Here is a 19057-nt window from a genome sequence, read left to right as displayed (position 1 = left end):
TTGTTGTCACCCAAGCGCGCTTTGGTCACGTGGTTGATTACGTTACTGTTGATCATCTATCCATCATAGTATAAAGCCTGCCCTGACAATTTGATTGGATCGCCTGACAGTGGGCGATAATGCTCGCGCTACTATGGAGCAGAGCCAGACCGAACTTCCCGACCTCAAACCTTGTGGGCGGGACTAAGTTTGGAATGGCACCCAGGCTACAAATTTTGAGCCTGGATCGATATTTATTTTTGATTATGTTCATGGAGAATCCTGCTTCACAGCAATAGGTTGAGTCAAACATACTCAAAATGTGCAGGGTCATCTTCAGCTAGTTTAACTAGCTGCAACAGCCCTGACTGACACAGCTCATTGGCTAATATGCATCACGTGCTGCTCCCGGAGGGCTTTACTGTACAAACAGGAGAAGTGGTGCAAGTGAATTAGACGCTGCCGTCGGACGACATGCGGTAATTTATAAATGTTTGAAATCAGGCTGGGTCCGGATTAGTGAGCAGGTGGGTCCGGATCTGGACCGCAGTCCGCTAATCTGACACCCCTGGCATAGAGCTTGGAATCCATAGGTTCTGATTTCGAGTCCCACTCCCACAGACTTCCACTCTGGGTCCCTGAGCAAGACCCTTAACCCCCTTATCCTCACAACAGCAGTCCACTGCTCCCCAAGGGGATGGGTTAAATGCAGAGGTACATTTCTCCATTGTGAGATCAATAAAGTTCAGGTATTTTTATTATTAAGTCCTCCAGGTCCTCTTTTGTTCTCTGTTGTTTGCCAGTTATAGGATCAGCTGCGCCAGTAGTACGATCCGTACCATCAGTGCATTTGCACAACCAGAAATATACCAGGGTCACCATTGCTTACCCTTTATAAAAAGGGATGAAACTTATTTGTGTCTTCCTAAATATAAAAGACACTCTATACAACATTGGGTAAACAGTTAGTAACAACTTTCCCAAAAGATTATATTTGTTCACATCCTTTCTGTTAAATCACTCATTTTAACCAATCTGTTCCAGAAATGGGATCATACACCACTTGCAGCAGCTCATTTTTTCAAATTTGTAAATAATTTTGGTAATATGCTGGTGAAGATTCTCAGTCATCCAGGTCATTGTCATTCAAAAAAAAAAAGTTAAAAAGCAATCCACTGGACTTTGTCTCCAAGTTTGAAGATGTTGCATTAATGGACTGTTGGAGTCATCTGTAACAATGTTTAAGAAACAGAAAAATGGAATATACAAATTTTAAAGTGGTGTACATTGAGAAGGGGACTGCCACAACTTCAAAATGATTTAATTTTCTAAAACTGGACTTGAAATAAAAATAAGAATAATGTATATTCTGATACCAATTTTTTTTACATCTTGCCTACAGGCACTCATCACCCCCCATACAGGTCACTGCTGGGCCTCCATCTCACACAAAGTGCAGTGTAGTGGAACAGAACAGTGGCAGAGCTCCTTATGTACTGTATATATATACCACTGATTGGCTTCAGGGTTTACAGCAGTTCTTGAAGCATAATGCTCAATATTAAGCCGTATTTACAATATAATTCACAGATAGATTAATAAACAAATTGTAGATCTAATATGTTTCATGTTAATCTGTATTAAAGTTTAAATGATCATTTATTAGGTCGTGCCACCTTTTCTTACAGATGTCTGTTTTACAAAAATATTTAATCATTTTACAACACAAATTTGTCTGCAATTCACAGCCTTCTTAAGAGACTTTACTTCCTATTTTTAAACAAACAAACAAACAAACAAACAAAAAAAGTATTGAAATTGTCACAGTCTTGGTTCTGTTAAGTCTTTTTTTTAGTTTTTTCAGTTTTGCTTTGCTCCATGTTTCTGGTTTTATTGGTTTGATTCCTATTTTGTTGTGTTTTCTGGATGTATTTGGGTTCTTAGGTTTTTATTTGTTGCCCTCTTGTGTTGGTCTCCTTTTCCCTAGCTCCTTTCTAGACTCCTCTCTTCACACCTGCTCCCAATCAGCTCATTAGTCCTCTCTTTGTCCAGTCTACCATAAATACTCTCCTTGTGTAGTTCCTCAGTGCTGATTCCTCGTCTTACCTCGGCTCCTTGTGATTGTTTTCCCTGATGTCTCCATGGTTCTGGTTTGTTTAATATTTTCATGTTGGAACTTTGGATTCCTGCCTCAGTTTATTTGTGATTATTCAATTAAATCTTCAAGATACTCACCTCTGCACCCCTCTGCATTTGAGTCCTTTAAACTCAACCAAACTGTGACAGAAATAAAGAGTATTTCATTTATGTACCATACCATTATAATAAGGCTAACATAATCAGTCTTTAAGATTCCAGTTCATTAAGCCTTAATTTGAAAAATGGTTGTTCCGCAGATCAGAGACCTTGATTTAAAAAAAATAAATAAAACCGTTTAGAATCAAAATGATAGGAATAGCTGTTCTATTTGCATAGATATATATTCCTCACATTGGCAATAAAAAAATTAAGTGGAAAATAAAGTTGCAAAGAAAGCTGCCTGGCATATTGTTGTTGAAAATATCAGTCAGTAGAGCAAAAGTTGAAAGTATTATATAGGAGAAAATGAGGGATCAATGGTAAAATAATGCAGTGTTGGCCTAGTGATTAGAGCCGTGAGCTTGTGCTATGAGAAGGTTGCAAATACCCACAGCCTCCATTCTGGGTTCCTGAGCAAGACCCTCAACCCCACACTGCTCCCCCGGGGGCCACACAATGGCAGCCCACTGCTATAAAGGGATTTATATTTACAAAAACAAGGGGGTAGAAAAGAGAAAAGGTAGACATTTTTACAGAATTCAACTGAAAACAGGAGGATTAGATTAAGGATTACACAGCATTAAACAGTACTGCATTCATAATAGGGAAACGAAACACATAAAATAAACTTGATAAGTGTGGAGAAAATGAAACCGTAGAACATTCCCTGTTGTACTGCAGGAAATGCAGTACAACAGATGCAAGAATGAGATTTATTAACAGTATATTAAACAGGCCTACCATTGAATTAACACAGAGAAGTTCCGTGACTTAAGTATTTAACAGTTATTTTTTAAAACTGGTTTATTTGATATGATATTCCGTTTTTTGTGTGTGTTTTTAAGAATGGTTCCTGTCCATACTCCATACCAGCTGGGGGCGGTAATGCGCCATTTTAGTTTTTTTTTTAGGGGGAACCCGACAAAAAACAGCAGAAGAAGAAGACGAACTTTGACAGCAAACGAGAAAAACTACTTCCGCATTAGGAAGCCTTGGGTAAAACAAGGTGAGCTAACTACGCATTTTGAAGATATTTTATTATTTATTGATAATAATATATCACATTAATACCTGCGCTTTAATATTTTTATTCCGGCTGTGATTATATGAGTCATAGTTTTGTGTAAGCTGGCTCTATCTGAAACAACCGACAACGAAGTGCTCCGCAAAGCTAACTGACAATACTTTACAAAAAGTTTTTGGTAGAAAGTTCAGCAGAACACCGTAAGATGTTCAGCCTCCGATCATCTGCTCATGGGCTACTTGAAACTTTTGATTCATAAACGAATTATTTTTAATAATCATCAGTTGATGTAGAAATGGAAGTTATGAACAGTTGTATTTTATATATAGCTCATCTGTTCACCAGTGTCTCACATTCAGAATTAGGTCTCTAAAACACATCAACCTCTTGGATTATTTTTCCAGTTTATGTTTATGACTCTGAATGCAACTGTATCATCCCACTCTTCCTGCCCCCTGTTGATCATTTGATCCAGTGTTTGATGGTGAAGTTTTTTAGTCATCCAGGTCATAGTCTTTCCAAAAAAGTTTAAAAAACAAACCACTGCACATTTTTTTCCTAAGTTTGAAGACGCTTCGCTTCCCATCCAGGAACCTTTTTCAATTCAAAGTGTATGGATTAGTGTTGAGTTTCAAGCTTTATAGAGAAGCCCAACAAAGCCTTGTTATGGCTTAGAAAACATGCAAATTAAACAGGAAGAACAGGCCCACCCCTTAGCAATAAGGGGGGTTGTTGTTTGTCTGCAATACCCGATACTAGCCTATGCCTCTGAAAAAGGGAGTCATTAGGGTCGTTCTTGGCCTGGCTGACCAGGCGAGGTGTTTTGATCCCCTTCATGGTGATGAGGATTGAGGTGATGGCATGAAGGAATCAACTCAATCGCTGCGTTGTAGGTTTTTGAGAGCTGGAACCTGAGTCCACCCCCTCTGAGGTTGTTTTTTTCTCTCTTAACACTGACGGCTTCCTTTACACCCATTTCAAACCACCTGCCTTCTGTGTCCAAAATGCGAACATTCTGGTCCTCAAAATAATGTCCTTTGTCTATAAGGTGTAGATGTACTGCCCAGTCTTGTTCTGAGGAGGTCGCTCTTCTGTGTTGGGCCATGCGTCTGTGGAGAGGTTGTTTGCTTTCTCCAATATAAAGATCAGAGCATTCCTCACTGCACTGAACTCCATATACCACTCTGCTCATCTTTGGTCTGGGGGGGTTTATCTTTAGGATGCACTAGTTTCTGTTTAAGGGTCTTTCCACACATGGCTTCAGAGTTTGGTGGAGCTGCCTTTGAGTCAGTCGGTTTGTGTATTCTTACTCAGACCTTTGTTGGACTGGTATTAATTATCCAGGTTCATAGGTCACCTTGCTCACACACCTTTTCTGCAAAAAAAAAAAAAAAAAAAACTCAGACTGAGATCAGGGTTTTTCTTTCTTCTCAAAAATGTTGTCTTTATTGTCGATGAACCACGTTGTAACTAAAAAGTAGGTTATCTCAATTTGAGGGAGCCAGATGTTGCTTGATGATATGTTTTTCTCTCGTGATATGGTGTCGTTTGTGAAGTGTACATGTCCCTCCTTCAGTGAAACATGCAGACATCATTAGGAAGGAGGATATTTTCTAGAAAAAATTCTCTCTTTTCCCCAAAGTTCTTTGGAAGCTATAATCCAGCTTTGTTATGTTCCTGTCAAAGTAGTGACTTCTTCCCCAAGTCTCTTTAAAGCTTAAGGTCAATTTGGTGACACTCTTATCTGTTTTAGTCAGAATCTTCATCAAATCTTTTCTTTATGGGGTTCATGCTCTTATTTTGTAGGAAAACATGTTAATTTCTGCCATACAACCAGTCTCTAACCTAAACATGGCTAAACATTCTCAACGGCGAGGAAACATATTAGAAAATCTTTTAATAGCTGTAATATTAGCAAGTACTGTTATGATATTTTATATTCTTCTTTTCTAACCACCTCTCTCATGTGAACCACTATCACTTTGTGACCTTTAGCATTTATACCAATATCATTAGTGTCAGTTGTGGGTTCTGCCTGGACGTGCTGTCCAACTGACTAAATCCTACATTAGCATGCAAAATTGAACAAAATGCACCACGGCTTGACAGTTTTAACTTCTAAATTTAAAGCTAGATTGTTGGTCTAGGAGATGGCTTGTTTAAAGAGATTATGTACATTTTTACCAACAAGTATCTTTAAAATAGCCTTTTTTGTTTTACCCTTTATGACTAAAACATCATTTGATGATCAGACTGACACCTCAGTAGTTCAACACCAATGCATCTATAAGGCTGTGGCCCATTTCCCTTAATTAGCTTTGGGTCGGAAACAATCTAAGCGTTATGTTTCTAGATAGTCAGAGGCGACTGGCATCGAGCGTAACTCAGGCACAGAGGAAACTCAAAGTAAGTTGAAATAATTAACACCGCCTTCAACGTGTGCTGTCTGAACACACCATTAAAGAAACTGGTCAACCTCCAAAAGCTGAATAAGGAAAAATAAAACGGATATAAAAAAGCTGAAGCGGCTGGGCAGATAGAAAGAAGAACCGCCAACACATTTTTTTTTTATCCTGCCCCGTATTGAGAGAAAGTTTGAGATCAAATTTTATTAATATTTGGTTTTAAATTCCAACAAATTTTATGACTATTTGTTGGGAGAAATTCAATTAAAAGATACTTTATTAATCCCAAAGGGAAATTAAATGTTGCAGTAACACGTACGTTATTTTTTTAAACTGCTGTTATAGGTGTTGATGGCTGTAGGCAGGAAGAATCTTCTGTAGCAATCTGTCTTAAACAGGATCTGGAGAAGTCTCTGACTCAAGACACTCTGCTGTTGTTTAAAAAAACCTCTAAAAAAAACGTCACTGTTGTCAATAATCTTCTTCACTTTATGAAGAATTTTCCTTTGTGAAATAATCTCCACAGGTTTTGCAGGATTTCTTAGCATAGCATCTTGCTGCAAATGCTGAAAAACCTAAGCTTCCTTTGGAAGTACAAACTGCTCTGTCCTCCTTATAGACGGCTTCACAGCTGTGTCTCCAGTCTAGTTTGTTGTCCAAGTGAACAACATTTCCTTACAGTTTGGAATCTAAATGATAAGCTCCTAATAAAATTCTCAGTCCCAAAAATAAATTCAGAAATACTTTATTACTCCCAAAGGGAAATTAAACCCTGCAGTAACTCATGGTTTATACCTGCTTTTTGCAAGCAGTTGTTTTAAGGGCTGATAGCTGTAGGTGGGAAGGATCATCTGTAGCAGTATATCCCTCTAACACAGAAATAGTTGAAACTGGTTGAAGAGAATCTTAAACTGGAACGATTAAGTTTTATGGTGAGATTACAAGCAGACTTCTACAGTAAAAGATGGAGCAAATGGACCAGACTCTTAAATTAGGTAAAGTGATTGAATCATTTGCAAAAATAAAATGGTTAGAAATTATATAAGATAAGTTATTGATTAAGTTGAGTCAGAAATCACATCCTATCCATGGCTCTTGGAGAACAATTACCAGGTTTTGTCAACACTGTTTTGTTCTTTTCTCATGTCAATAATGAAAACTTCCACTAAAGAATAAATGTTTTTTTCCTAAAAGCATCATTCTAAGCCATGCAAAACATTTCGATGAGAACAATAAGACTCAAATTATTGTTGTTCCTATCCTTCATATTTTCCTGTTTCCTTTCCCTCAGTGGCAGCTTACTTTATTAATACGGATGCCAGGATTAGTATTTACCAATAACCTGAAGAATAAATAAAGTGGCATAACTTTTTATTTAGAAAAGTCCTTTGTAGTAATTATTGTAAACCAGATTTCTGTCCTTTTCTACAATTATTGTTATGATAAAAAATCAATTGCTCTTTTTCTGAGTGCATCTCAGATGTTGTGTTCAGTTTTTCATGCTTGTTCAGAAAGTAAAATGATCGTGGAGCAGCTGGGGCGGATTAAACCTGAATATCTGGTTCTTACCGGTATTTCTCTCTCCTTTTTGTCTCTCTGGCGTACAGGTTCAGGCACTTCATGCTGTGATCATCCTGGGACGCTCGCACTTGTAGCGCCTTCATCGTGAAACAATGGACGACTCCATCATGTTATCGGATGATTCCTCCATTGGGGATGCCGTTTCTGGCAGGGGAGATGGGGAGGAATTCATTGATGAGGAAGATCTTTACTATATTCCTGAGAGGAGACCGTCTCTGGACCTGGAAGAAACGCCAATGGACACCAGCAACTGGTACGCAGACTTTTTAGCCCCTTTGACTTTTTCCTCTTCAGATCCTGACTGGTGCTTTCTAACCGACCTGAACATGCTTATAATTACTTCAGTAATGCAGAGATAGAAAGGGTGTGCTGATGAACAAGAAAAGGGCAAAGGTCATCGCCATGTTCTCAGGTCCCGTCTCGCCAAAACAAGTATAAACTTAAACACAATGAAAGCAGCTTTTACTGGTGAACAAAGTACAACACAGGGGCTTTTAGCATTACTGTCTGTTAGCTGCTTTCATCGGGTTTAGGGGATTCATTACTAAAGCACTGAGTATAGCCTTAGAGGGAGGCAGATATGTACTTTAAGTCTGGTAGGAGGTTTTCTCCCCGAAAAAAAAGAAAAACTTGTTTCATTTGGCCTAAATTCACTCGTCCATCCGTCTGATTACTAACTCTTTTGGTCTAATCAATTATGTCTCCTTAAATCTCCTATCTAAGTGTAACTTGTGCTTGTATTGTACTTTTCTATTTGTATTCTTTTATTTTTATCTTGTATATTTGTTAGACCATTAGTCCAGAATAAATTCAGTCAGTCACATGGATAAACAAAAAGCTTCCAGAAACTATGTGATCACGACAGGGTTTCCTCCACAGGTAATTGATGGTGGTGCACCGCTGCAGCCAAATAAAAGCCTCCACCCTTCAAATTTACCAAAGAATTTTAAAACAAAATAAAGCATTTTATACAGCACGCTGCATATTTACTCACTTATTTTATCATGAAATGATTCACTTCATTTTTGGAAAGCCATTGCCATTGGCTCCTGTCTGTCTTGCTGTGAAGTTAGCATATGAAGCTAACTGGTGGCTACATTTCTCTGCTCTGCTCTGCTCTCTGTAGAGAAGGAAAACTGGAGACGACAGTCCAGTGTTGATAACCGAACGACTTTATCATTATTTTGGGGGAATTTAAAAGCCTCTAAAAACTTTTGCTTCTAAAAAAACCACTTGAGAAAAATCTTAAGACTTTTCTATGTGTTTTTGTTGACTGTAACGACTTAACTGGAAGCAGGAACCATTCTACTGTTACTACCGTACTATACAGCTGCTGTCAGTCTCCCCCTGCTTCCCTCAGTTCTCTCTCACAGGCTGCTGCCTCACCCTTAAACACATGCATGCAGCCAGACTCAAGAGTGCAGAGAGGAGACCTGCTAATGTTTAACACAAGCTGCTGATGATTCTGCCCTGGATTACAAAGCAGGATATAAATATAACTGAAATTTATTTTTTATTCAGTCTCTTTTTTTTTTTTTTCCGTTGCAGTTAAATAATTCCCTGATTACAGCTTGAATCACTTATCCATCTCATAATGCCTCGTGCCTCTGATTACTGTCTCTTTGGTCAAATTTAGCTAGTGTGGATTCAGGTGATGGATAAAAAATTCATACTTTAGTATTTTTAAAAAAAGTAATGTCAGCAGATGTTGTGTTTTTGAGACATTTTAAGACTCCATCCGTCTGCTGGCACTACCACAGCAGACGTCTTTTTGTCAGTGATCTGTTCATTCCAGTTTGGAAAACAATAGATAAAAGTTTCTAAAATATTGTAGTCTTGTTTTCCTGCTGAGGCCTCTTATTGGCAGATCAGCCTCCAGAACAGGGACAAACTCAACATGGTGGGTCTGTTGTGTGTCTGATCTTATATATTTAAACAAATTTTCTCAAGTATGTTGAAAACTCCTTGGTGTTTATTAAAGGAAGCTGGATTCACTCTGGGAGAGTCGAGTTCCAAAGAAAGCTGGTGGAGTTTTAGATCAGAGGCAGGTTTTATCCTCGGGTTTTAGTTTGATGCCTTCCAGTCATTTACCTCTTAACTAACCGCTGCTCAGAAACTCTCATCCCTTCCAGATTTTTACATTATGCTGTAATTGTTTCTGTTGGCTAGATTTATCTTTTAATTGTGCATGACATAGTAGACACATGACATATTAGTTTGCTTTCTGTTTGGACAGGTTGCTGCTACAGTGGATTCCCCTTTATGGCAGTGACTCCCAACTTAGGCTATATGTACCTCCAGTGGTCCGCGCATGTATTGCAAGGGGTACATGAAAATATTTTATTTCTGAGGTACAGTAGTAGGATAAAATAGGGCTGGGATCTGTTTTGTTTTGTGAGGACCCAATAGAAAAATTAAACCAGCTTTTAGGCAAGGCAAGGCAAGTTTATTTGTATAGCACATTTCATGTAAAGAACAATTCAAAGTGCTTTACATAAAACATTATAAGCAAAAGGGAAAGAAAACAATTCAGCCTGGATTTAAATAAACTAAGTGTTTCAGCTAATCTAAGATTTTCTGGGAGTTTGTTCCAGACATGTGGAGCATAGAAGCTGAACGCAGCCTCTCCATGTTTGGTTTATCAACCAAAAGGTTTTTCTTTTAGTTTACCTTCAGCCGTGACACATCAAACCAAGCAGAGGAACAGACTGAATTTAAAGAACAGCCTGGGATCAGCCGTTTTTCACACTGAGCTCATAAAAGCAACTCAGGTGTCTTGATGAAAACAAAGTAAAACTAATTAAGTCAGTCTGACTATAATTTATGTTCCACATTCATCCAGTTTAAATATGATAAGAAGGGAGTTACACAAAGGAGCCCCAGATTTATAAATAGAGGTTTATAATAGGATTTTATTCTAATATTTGACCTGCTGATCACCAGACAAAGGCATTAAAGTTACAGTATTAGTAGATTGATTTGTGGATCACCCCCCCACCAGGCATTATGTGGAGCAGGCTTTGAGTCCAGCTCAGAGCTACAAGTCACTGACCAGTGATGACCCAGAAGAAAAGGAAGACATGGAGGGATCCTCAACAAGGTACAAGCATCACAGACGTCTTTGAAAAAGTATTTTATCATCCTTTAGCTGCTCCAGTTTGAATCACAGAGTTAAGCTGTTAAAGCGCCTTTGTCTTCCTTCTTTTAGGGTCCAGCTGGAAAGAGCCGATTCGTTTTCCAGCTGCTACTCCGTTGACAGCAATGACTGTGAAAAGATCATTCCCAGGTAGGAATAGTGAGAACAGGGTTATATTTGCAACTGTTTAATAAGTCGACCTGAAATGTAATGAAACCTGTGACTGTATTTTTTTTTTACCAGGGAAAGAAGCAAAGATGAAACCAAAGAATCCTCCAACAAGCTGGAATTAATCCAAGAACCAGAGGAGATCAAGCATCCGTCCCTGACGCTGAAATTCACTTTTACGGTCTGTTCCTGCTGCAATGCTACCTTCACCATGCCGTCCAAACCATACCAGTAATGATGTCATTTGTCCTTCTGCTGACAGGCTCTGTGTGACACCCTGAAGCAGCTGCAGGTGGACTTTTCGATCTTTAAGTGGAAGCTGTGGACTTATTACCCGCAGCCTTTCAGTGGCTCTCAAAGCATGGACCTTGTGGATCTGGTGGACCGACTCCTGGAGACCTTCACCTGCGAAATGTCTATACAGATAACCCGAACTATTCTGGTCAGCCTCGATAATAACTACCTATCCGACTATTTGAAGACCCTGTGCATAAAAAGTGAGTCGACACAGCATGTTGATTTCAATTTAAAAACAACACAAATTATTAGATTATTCTAAAAACTGTTTGGATCCTAGGGGTGTAAATCACATCCATCATGGCGATTCGATTCAGTATCGATTTTCTGACCCAACGATTCGATTATTTTCTATACTCAAGAATACACCACAATACGATTCGTTTAATTGGTTAATTTTTTGTTTTTTTTCTCACCTTACAATGATTCAAATTTGAATTTTATCAATGAAAGCTACAATATCGTTATGCATTTTATTTTAGGAACAACAGCAAATAACAGAAGTAGAAAAGTTGCATTCCACCTATTCCTATTAAAACCTCATTCAATGGAAAATAATAATTCCCCTGTGTTATAGATTCTGAAAGGCCTTGCATCAAAAATACTGCACAAAATCAGTGCAATGAGTGCAATTCAATACCTCGGCTCCAGACGTCACCACCCCCTCCACAGACAGTCCGCTGCACCTCTCCCAAATTGTAACTGACCGCAGACAGTGCCGCAAACAGGAGGCCGGCTTGTTTTGTTTTTGTGACCGAAATTGTGGAAAACAACTCATGAAGTTTGAACAGCTAGAAGAAAGAGGTGCGCGAGAACGCTGGGACCCTTTTTCCACCTGGATCTCAGCTCTTTTTGGCCCTCATGTCACTCCGTTGTGGTACTAAACTCGCCCCCACTTCCTTATCGCCTCAGACCACGCTTCAATATTGAACATAAATCAAAAATGTCTGTGTCAAGCTCACTGTGACACCCTCCTCTAAAAGTATAACCAGGAAGTGCGGTAGGAGGGCAAAATAGGTTTAGCGCTACTGCAGCACGGGAGGGAGAATTATGCCCAGGAGCAAATGGATCAAAATAGACCGGAGGGAAAAAAAACATGAATCGATACTTTTGCGGACGTATTGATGCACTGGATCGTCGGCTGTTGGATCAATACAAAACGATTATTATTCACACCCCTACTGCATCCTTTTAGATTTCTGCTGTTTTAGCCTTTTTTTTTTCCTCAAACTCGGACCAAACCAATGTTAGGATCACATAACCTGAATAAATTAACAGTTTTTAGATCATGACCACAATTTTTAACTCAGGCTATTCTAAAACTGAAATTAATCCCATTTTCAAAATTATCTCAGTGTTATAAAACACAAATTTCAAACTGCAGAGGGGATCAACTTTAGTCTGTAACAATAGATGGTGGATATGAAAGCTTTCAAGGCCTTCAAAACATAAAACCCTGAACAGTGTTGCCAAATTCCAGCAAGGAAAGTGGCTTTTAGCTTCCCAAAGGTCTCCAGCACTCACAAGATGACTCCATAGTTCAATTTCCATATTTGGTCATAGAGGAATACTAACATTGGGAAGACAGGAAGTGATTAAAAACACTTAAAACAGCTTTAAAACTAAAAATGAACTCTATAAAAATATTATTGAATAATATTTTACCTGAACCAAAATTATCTAAATGAATCATATGTTATCAAATTCAAAATTAAACTGCAGAGGCACACAGCGGATGAGGCTGTGTGTGAATTAAATACCTGGAGGATGTAGTTTGGGGCAACAGTTTCAAAGAAAGGGAAAAGGGAAAAAACAAAATGCCATGTTAAAAATTTGAATTACATCCTGCTTTGTGATCCAAGGGAGGATCAGCGGAAGCTCTGCGTCTGGGACACATTTTCAGAGGGGAAATGGAGCAGAGTTGGTCACTGGTCGCTTTTTTTATTTATTTAAACAACTCACTTGATGGGTCTGAAAAGTCACTAAGTTGGCAACAGTGCCCTCAGAGCCTGTCTGCCTAAAGTCGGGCCCTGAAGGCCACTGTCCTTTAGGTTGTAGAGGTTTCCCTGCTTCAGCACAGCCGATTGTGATGACTGTAGTTTAACAAAAACCTGTTGATCAACTATCAGTGAAAATCGAATTGGCAGCCCAACCTTAGAGGGAGACATCTACATGCTTGTGGTTATTTCAATTGAAAATTTAAATAAAATCACATATGTGAGCCTGGTTGGTAAGCAGCTGCCTTCTGTAACCCTAAGCATCTTCTGTGATCTGAGTTAGATCAAAATTTCTGTCTAAATCACCAGGCTTGTTTGGTGGGGGTTACATTAAAGGAGACCACACAAGGATTTTCTTTAAACTGAAAATGAATTAATTAAATTATACTAAAGAAACAAAACCTGAAAAAAGGATAAATAAAATAGGAAATCAAACATGGATTAATGTAAAACCCATAACAAAATAGAAATAAGCAAATGCAAACAAACCTAACAAAACCCAACCATAGGATACAAACCAAAGCAAACGGGGTTTTGAGGAGGTAAGAGGGAGAAGCCTCCTGTCTGCTGCTTGTATGACAGCTTTTAAAGCAGACGAGCACCAATTAGGGCAAAACGGATCACCTGCAGAAGGCCTGCCTCCAGAACCCTGCAAGGAAAAGGGCAGAAACCCACTGCATCCCTAGCTTCATGTCTCATGGTTACTTCGTTATTAACTGTATTTAAAGAGTTTGTTCCAATTTATCTCTTTTACGAAAAAGAACTAGAGTGAAAGCTTCAAGGTGTAAACACAGAGCTTTCCTTAACAAATATATTGATTTTTTTTTTTTTTTTTTTAGGAAAGTCATGCCTGTGGGGGTTCCTCTGAAATGAGGAGCAAAGATGCATTTTTATTGGTCTGCTGGATGTTAGCAACATTTTTATTGGTCCGTGGCGAGCATTCATATTGGGCTGGAAGTGAAGAGAATGTGATCTGTTAAACGTAATTTGAAAAGAATGCAATTTGTAAAACTCAATGTAAAAATCTATACATTTGAAAAAAAAAGCATTGAAAATATTATTCTCTATAACTATATTTTATTACATTTGAAGATTTGTTTTTTAAATATACCATCTGTGAAAAATAAAAGAATTTAATTTGGCAGAAATTAAATCTGAAAATCCGTCCATTTTCCGTCACTCTTATCCCAAGTGGGGTCGCAAGGGGTGCTGGTGCCTATCTCCAGCTGTCAATAGGCGAGAGGCGGGGTTTACCCTGGACAGGTCGCCAGTCCATCGCAGGGCAACACAGAGACAAACGACCATTCACACACACTCACACCTAAGGAGAATTTTGTGAAGCTAATTAACCTAACAGTCATGTTGTTGGACTGTGGGAGGAAGTCGGAGTACCCGGAGAGAACCCATGTATGCTCAGGGAGAACATGCAAACTCCATGCAGAAAGATCCCGGGCCAGGAATCATACCTAGAACCTTCTTGCTGCAAGGTAGAAGTGCTACCCACTGCTCCACTGTGCAGCTTAAATCTGATTTTTGTTTTTCTTTTCTAATTTGAAAGAATTCTCAGAAAACAGCAAAGTAACTCTGAAAAAACCTTTGATTAAACCATTTTTTTATTTCTTTTTTATATTTATTATAATGTAAAACATGCATTCTTTGACTGCAACAATAATGGAACAATATTCACATCATAAAGGTTCTCAAAGACTCATTATCTGTTAACATATCCGTTGGTAGCTGTACATCCAAGGAATGGCCAAAAAAGTACAAACTTCAGATGAGAGTTAAATTTATGGTGAAGGTTTTGGTTTGAATAGCTGCTATGAAATCATCCCTTAAAATTATCTTACCATTTTTCATCAATGTTTAAACTTGATGATCCCCAAAAAGACTGAAAGGGTTTGAATCTACGTCTCAACGGATTGTTTCTTCTCATTTCAGATCAAGTGCGTTATGAACTAGCTGGTGCTCTGCAGAGGAAGTTTTGTGATGAACCCATCATGGAAGGAGAAACAATGCCCATGGATGACCTCTACACAGACTTCCTCATTGTAGGAGACACTGACAATGGCCCAAATATTGAACATGAAGTGTTGAATATACCCCAGCTGAACACTAAGAAGAAACCAGACCCACCGGTTCCTTTTGCAGAAACTCTCAGCAAGAAGAAGTCCCGCCGCACCGGTGCAAGGATGGTGTTCCTCCAAGGAGTGGCCGGATCAGGGAAGTCCGTTTTTGTCAAAAAGCTAGTCCGCGACTGGTCTCTGGAGCGATCACACCAGCAGTTCCTCTTCGTCTTCCCTCTGACATTCAGAGAGTTAAAGGAGTATGACGAAGGACAAGTCTCCCTGCGGGACATCATAGAGAAGCTTTACCCAGAGACGGTGAAGCTGAGGGAGAATAAGTTAAAGCTTGAGGATGAAAAAGCCTTGTTTATCTTTGATGGTCTAGATGAGTACGACACCGACTTCAACTTTAATGAAACCGAAATCCACTCTGACCCCACCGATCCCATCAGCCTGCATATCAACGTGGTGAACATGCTCAGAGGGCGGCTTATCAACCGCTCCTGGTGCCTGATTACAACCCGACCTCAGGTCTACCCCTACGCCCCGTGGGACGGCCACTACGATCGGCTAGAACTAAGAGGCTTCAGCGACGCCAACAAGGAAGAGTACTTCCACAAGAGGTTCAAGGACCCGAATCAGGCAGCCAGAGTCATCGAGTATGTCAAGTCGTTAAAAACTCTCCACATCATGTGCTATCTGCCCATGTTCTGCAAAATGGTTGCAGATGAGTGTCAGCGCATCTTTAGGGAGAAGGGAGCAGCAGCTGAACTCCCCAGGAGCATCACGTATATGTACACCAAGCTCCTGCTGAAGCTCATCTATCAGCTTCGCAAGGAAAGAAGGAAAGCTCCGAATCGCAGCAAGGAGGAAGAGGAGGCGTTCCTTCTGGAGATGGGGAAACAAGCTTTTACCATGTTGGAAAAGGGCAAGTTCAGCGTTCTCCGGAGGAACTGGCCTCAAGGTACGTCCCTGGAGGCGGTGGTTTTCAGCGGCATTTGTGAACAGTTCACAACAACCCCACAGGTGCTGTTCGACGAGGACGTGGTGAGTTTCCTGCACCCCACCATGCAGGAGTACCTGGCTGCTCTTTATGCGTTCCTCTCATACACAAACCACGAGAAGAACATTTTCAGCAACGGTGTGAAATCCTTGTTTTCCAAAGGAGGGAAAATCATGGATGTCTACAAGGCAGCGGTGGAAAAAAGCCTGCAGTGTGAAGATGGCCATCTGGATTTGTTTTTGCGTTTCCTCTTCGGGATGGCGAGCAAAACCAACCAAGAACTTCTTCAGCCGTTACTTAAGCCTTCGGCGAAGTTGGGAGATTTATCGAAAGACTGCGCGTCTGTCATCAAGAAGGCCAAAGAAACGCCGTATCCGGATCGTAAAACCAACCTGCAGCGCTGCCTGGAGGAGTCGGGCTTTAAACTTTGACTTGGCTCCAAGTCAAACTGGTTCCAGTAAACAGCCGACTATGCAAGGAATTGAACATTTTAGCATATAATAGATGAAAACATGGATAAAACACACTAATGCAGGCTACGCTTGCTTATTTATGTTGTTAAGGAGCAAATAAGGAGAAGCTGCTAGAATAAAATTCATCTTAGACACTATCAACATATTCGGAGGTCATGGCCCGTTTTAATAAAGATCCCTGAGACTAAAGGAAGCTCCAAGTGACGTCATTTTAGGAAAAAAGCTTTAAACTTTTACCTTGATAAGATAAAAGTTCCTCCCAGAGGATCCAGGGCCTTAGAGAGGCCCTCTGCTGCAGGGCAGGGCGCCACCATCTTTACAATACAAGAAAATACAAGTGGTTTGCTATTTCAGCTGAATTTTAAATGTTTTTAGTTTCATTCTTCATTTAAAAACTTAATGCAATTGAAAGGTTTCATTTAAACTCCAATTTCAACTTTTTTACACAAAGCTTTTCGTACAGATGTTTAAACACTGCTCTTTTTACATGGCTGTTTAGATTTTGCCCAATAAGATTCAGTCAAACCTAAAAGAACCAAAGTTGACCAAGGAAGCTTAATTTAAATATCTTCGGTTTATCCCGTTCTAAAGGTTAATCTTAATCCTAATTTTGGATGAGAAACCTAAACCGAAGGTCAATTAATTTAATACATATTTGTTAAAAGTCATGTTGGGTCCGACTTCTATTTTAGGACCATCCTCTGGTGCTGACCAGCATTAGTCGCAGAAACGGCGGCAGGACGTTACTCTTCAGTATCTTAAGTGGAAAAAATGTTAGGTCTATAGTAGAGAGGACAGAGGAAACATAAACAGTAAAATAATGAGAACAAATATTGAGAGTTGATCAACTTTTTCATCCACTTTGGTGGAGATGAGTTTAGCAGCTGGATGGGTTAAATGGGCAACGTCTAGTTATGTCATTTTATCAAAGGTAAACAAATAGAAGGATAAATATAAATTTTGAATCAAATGTAGAAAATGTTAGAGGAATAAAATACTTTGTGGTATTGCAGACTAAAACTTTCTCAGTGATAAAGTTTCACCTATTATTTAGGTCAAACTAAAACTTTTTCACTTGAGGAGTTCTGGATAGAGCATATGGACAGATAAGTGTGTGTGTGTGTATATATATATATATATATATATCTCACACATTTTAATTGTTTCAGCCCTAAAAATATGTACATAAAAATATACATATATACACAAAAAATGAAAGTGTAACAGTACGACAGTACACCCTCAATCCAGCCGAGCTCTCCTGTGCTGTACATGATGAAGTCAGTATCCATAACCTAAAGGACATCCAGACGTCTGCTGTGTGATGCCATCTCATCTCTGGAGTTTTATTTCTAAATATTGAAGCAGTAAATAAAAAAATGACGTTAAAAGCAGATAAAATCCACTCAGAAATGTGCCTCAAAGGCAGCGTCTTCGCACCATGATCCCTTGATAAATGAGCTTTGACTCAAGCACTCCTGCTAGTGATAGCAATAGTGATAGCAATGCTAGTGTTGGTCTCTGCAGCCCAAGTACAAACAGTGAAATAAACATTTGGCTCATCAACAATGCATCTATCATAGAAATATGTTGATGTGTTTCATTTATATTTAATCCAATGAAACAGGTTTTAGCCTATGTTTTTTTTTTTACATTTTATTTAATTGAAATATTTCTTACCTTAATGCTGTTTCCCTGTTTTCTCCTGATAAGAACAAGATTTTTTTCCCCTTGATTTTCTGATAGAGGGCCCTGGGGAGGATTTTCTATAAAGCGCTGAGCTCTGTTATATCTCGGCTTTCTTGTAGTTTTGCTGTACCACCAGCAGATGGTGCAAACCTCTGTTTATGCCTGTTCATTGCATCCAGTGCTGGAATGCTATTCAGGCTTATAAAGGACTTTTTTTTTTTAGAGGTGTATAACATGACTAAGCACCTTTAATCCATGTCTCATTTAGTTTTTTTTTTTTTTGTCTCATCAACCAACCAGGTCTTTGAAGTCAACAGCATACCTAACAAGGTCAACCAAACCTCACTAATTTAAAAAGTGCTTATCGTAGCTCAGAGTTGCTGTCATCTATCTGAAGCCCTTTTTAGGCTAATAAAGGAGGTTTCTTTGTGATTTGGGGCCCTGGTCTCCTTGTTTGCCCCCAGTATGTCGACTGGTTTCAGTAGTTATACTCCATCACCTTCCCCTCATCGTGTCCCATTACAACCACAGACAGTCCTCTGCGTTTGATTTGTCAGGTTTTCATGCGATACGCCTGCAAAAGTAGTGGAAAATTATCAGGTGGAGGAAAAAGGGGTAAATAGCTGAAAACACTACTACTGTCCTGAGTAGATATTTTTAGAATCACAGTTTGCTGCAACCCTAGCTGCAGATTTGCAGTGGAATGAGCCAGTGTTTCATACCTGCACAGATTCCTGTCTGTGCCCATGAAATCGGGTCGAAGAGTGTTTGTGAAAACTGTTTCTCTGGTCTTCCACCCAATTTTAGCTGCATCTATCTCTAGACTTCTTGGACTGGATTGGATTAAAGATGGTGTTTTTTTTTTGAGAATCATTGTCTCTGATGTGGAAAAGCAGCCCGCATTATGACTATGCCCCAGCCATGTCTAACTATGGGGGTGG

The 19057-nt window shown here is 39.3% G+C and overlaps 1 protein-coding gene across 1 annotated transcript; it reads left to right on the top strand.

The window, feature by feature from the left end:
* Positions 1-3196: 3196 nt before the first annotated feature.
* LOC107098228 (protein NLRC3-like) lies at positions 3197-17815 on the top strand. The gene is made up of 7 exons (XM_015395757.1): positions 3197-3283; positions 7314-7540; positions 10289-10387; positions 10496-10573; positions 10667-10772; positions 10854-11088; positions 14827-17815. The coding sequence occupies exons 2-7, from the start codon at positions 7380-7382 to the stop codon at positions 16383-16385; spliced, it is 2238 nt and encodes a 745-aa protein (XP_015251243.1). The 5' UTR covers positions 3197-3283; positions 7314-7379; the 3' UTR covers positions 16386-17815.
* Positions 17816-19057: the final 1242 nt, after the last annotated feature.

The sequence above is a fragment of the Cyprinodon variegatus genome, unplaced genomic scaffold (genome assembly GCF_000732505.1).
Source record: "Cyprinodon variegatus isolate N-32 unplaced genomic scaffold, C_variegatus-1.0 Scaffold760, whole genome shotgun sequence".
NCBI lineage: Eukaryota > Metazoa > Chordata > Actinopteri > Cyprinodontiformes > Cyprinodontidae > Cyprinodon > Cyprinodon variegatus.
The sequence above is the reverse complement of the archived record's forward strand: the minus strand, read 5'-3'. Positions and strand labels throughout refer to the sequence as shown.

What these genes read in the sequence shown, in the direction of transcription:
- LOC107098228 (XM_015395757.1), top strand. Translation starts at nt 7,380, where the DNA reads ATGGACGACTCCATCATGTTATCGGATGATTCCTCCATTGGGGATGCC. An exon ending in ATGGAGGGATCCTCAACAAG is followed by an intron (nt 10,388 to 10,495) that starts GTACAAGCATCA and finishes TCCTTCTTTTAG; the next exon opens with GGTCCAGCTGGAAAGAGCCG. An exon ending in CGCTGAAATTCACTTTTACG is followed by an intron (nt 10,773 to 10,853) that starts GTCTGTTCCTGC and finishes TTCTGCTGACAG; the next exon opens with GCTCTGTGTGACACCCTGAA.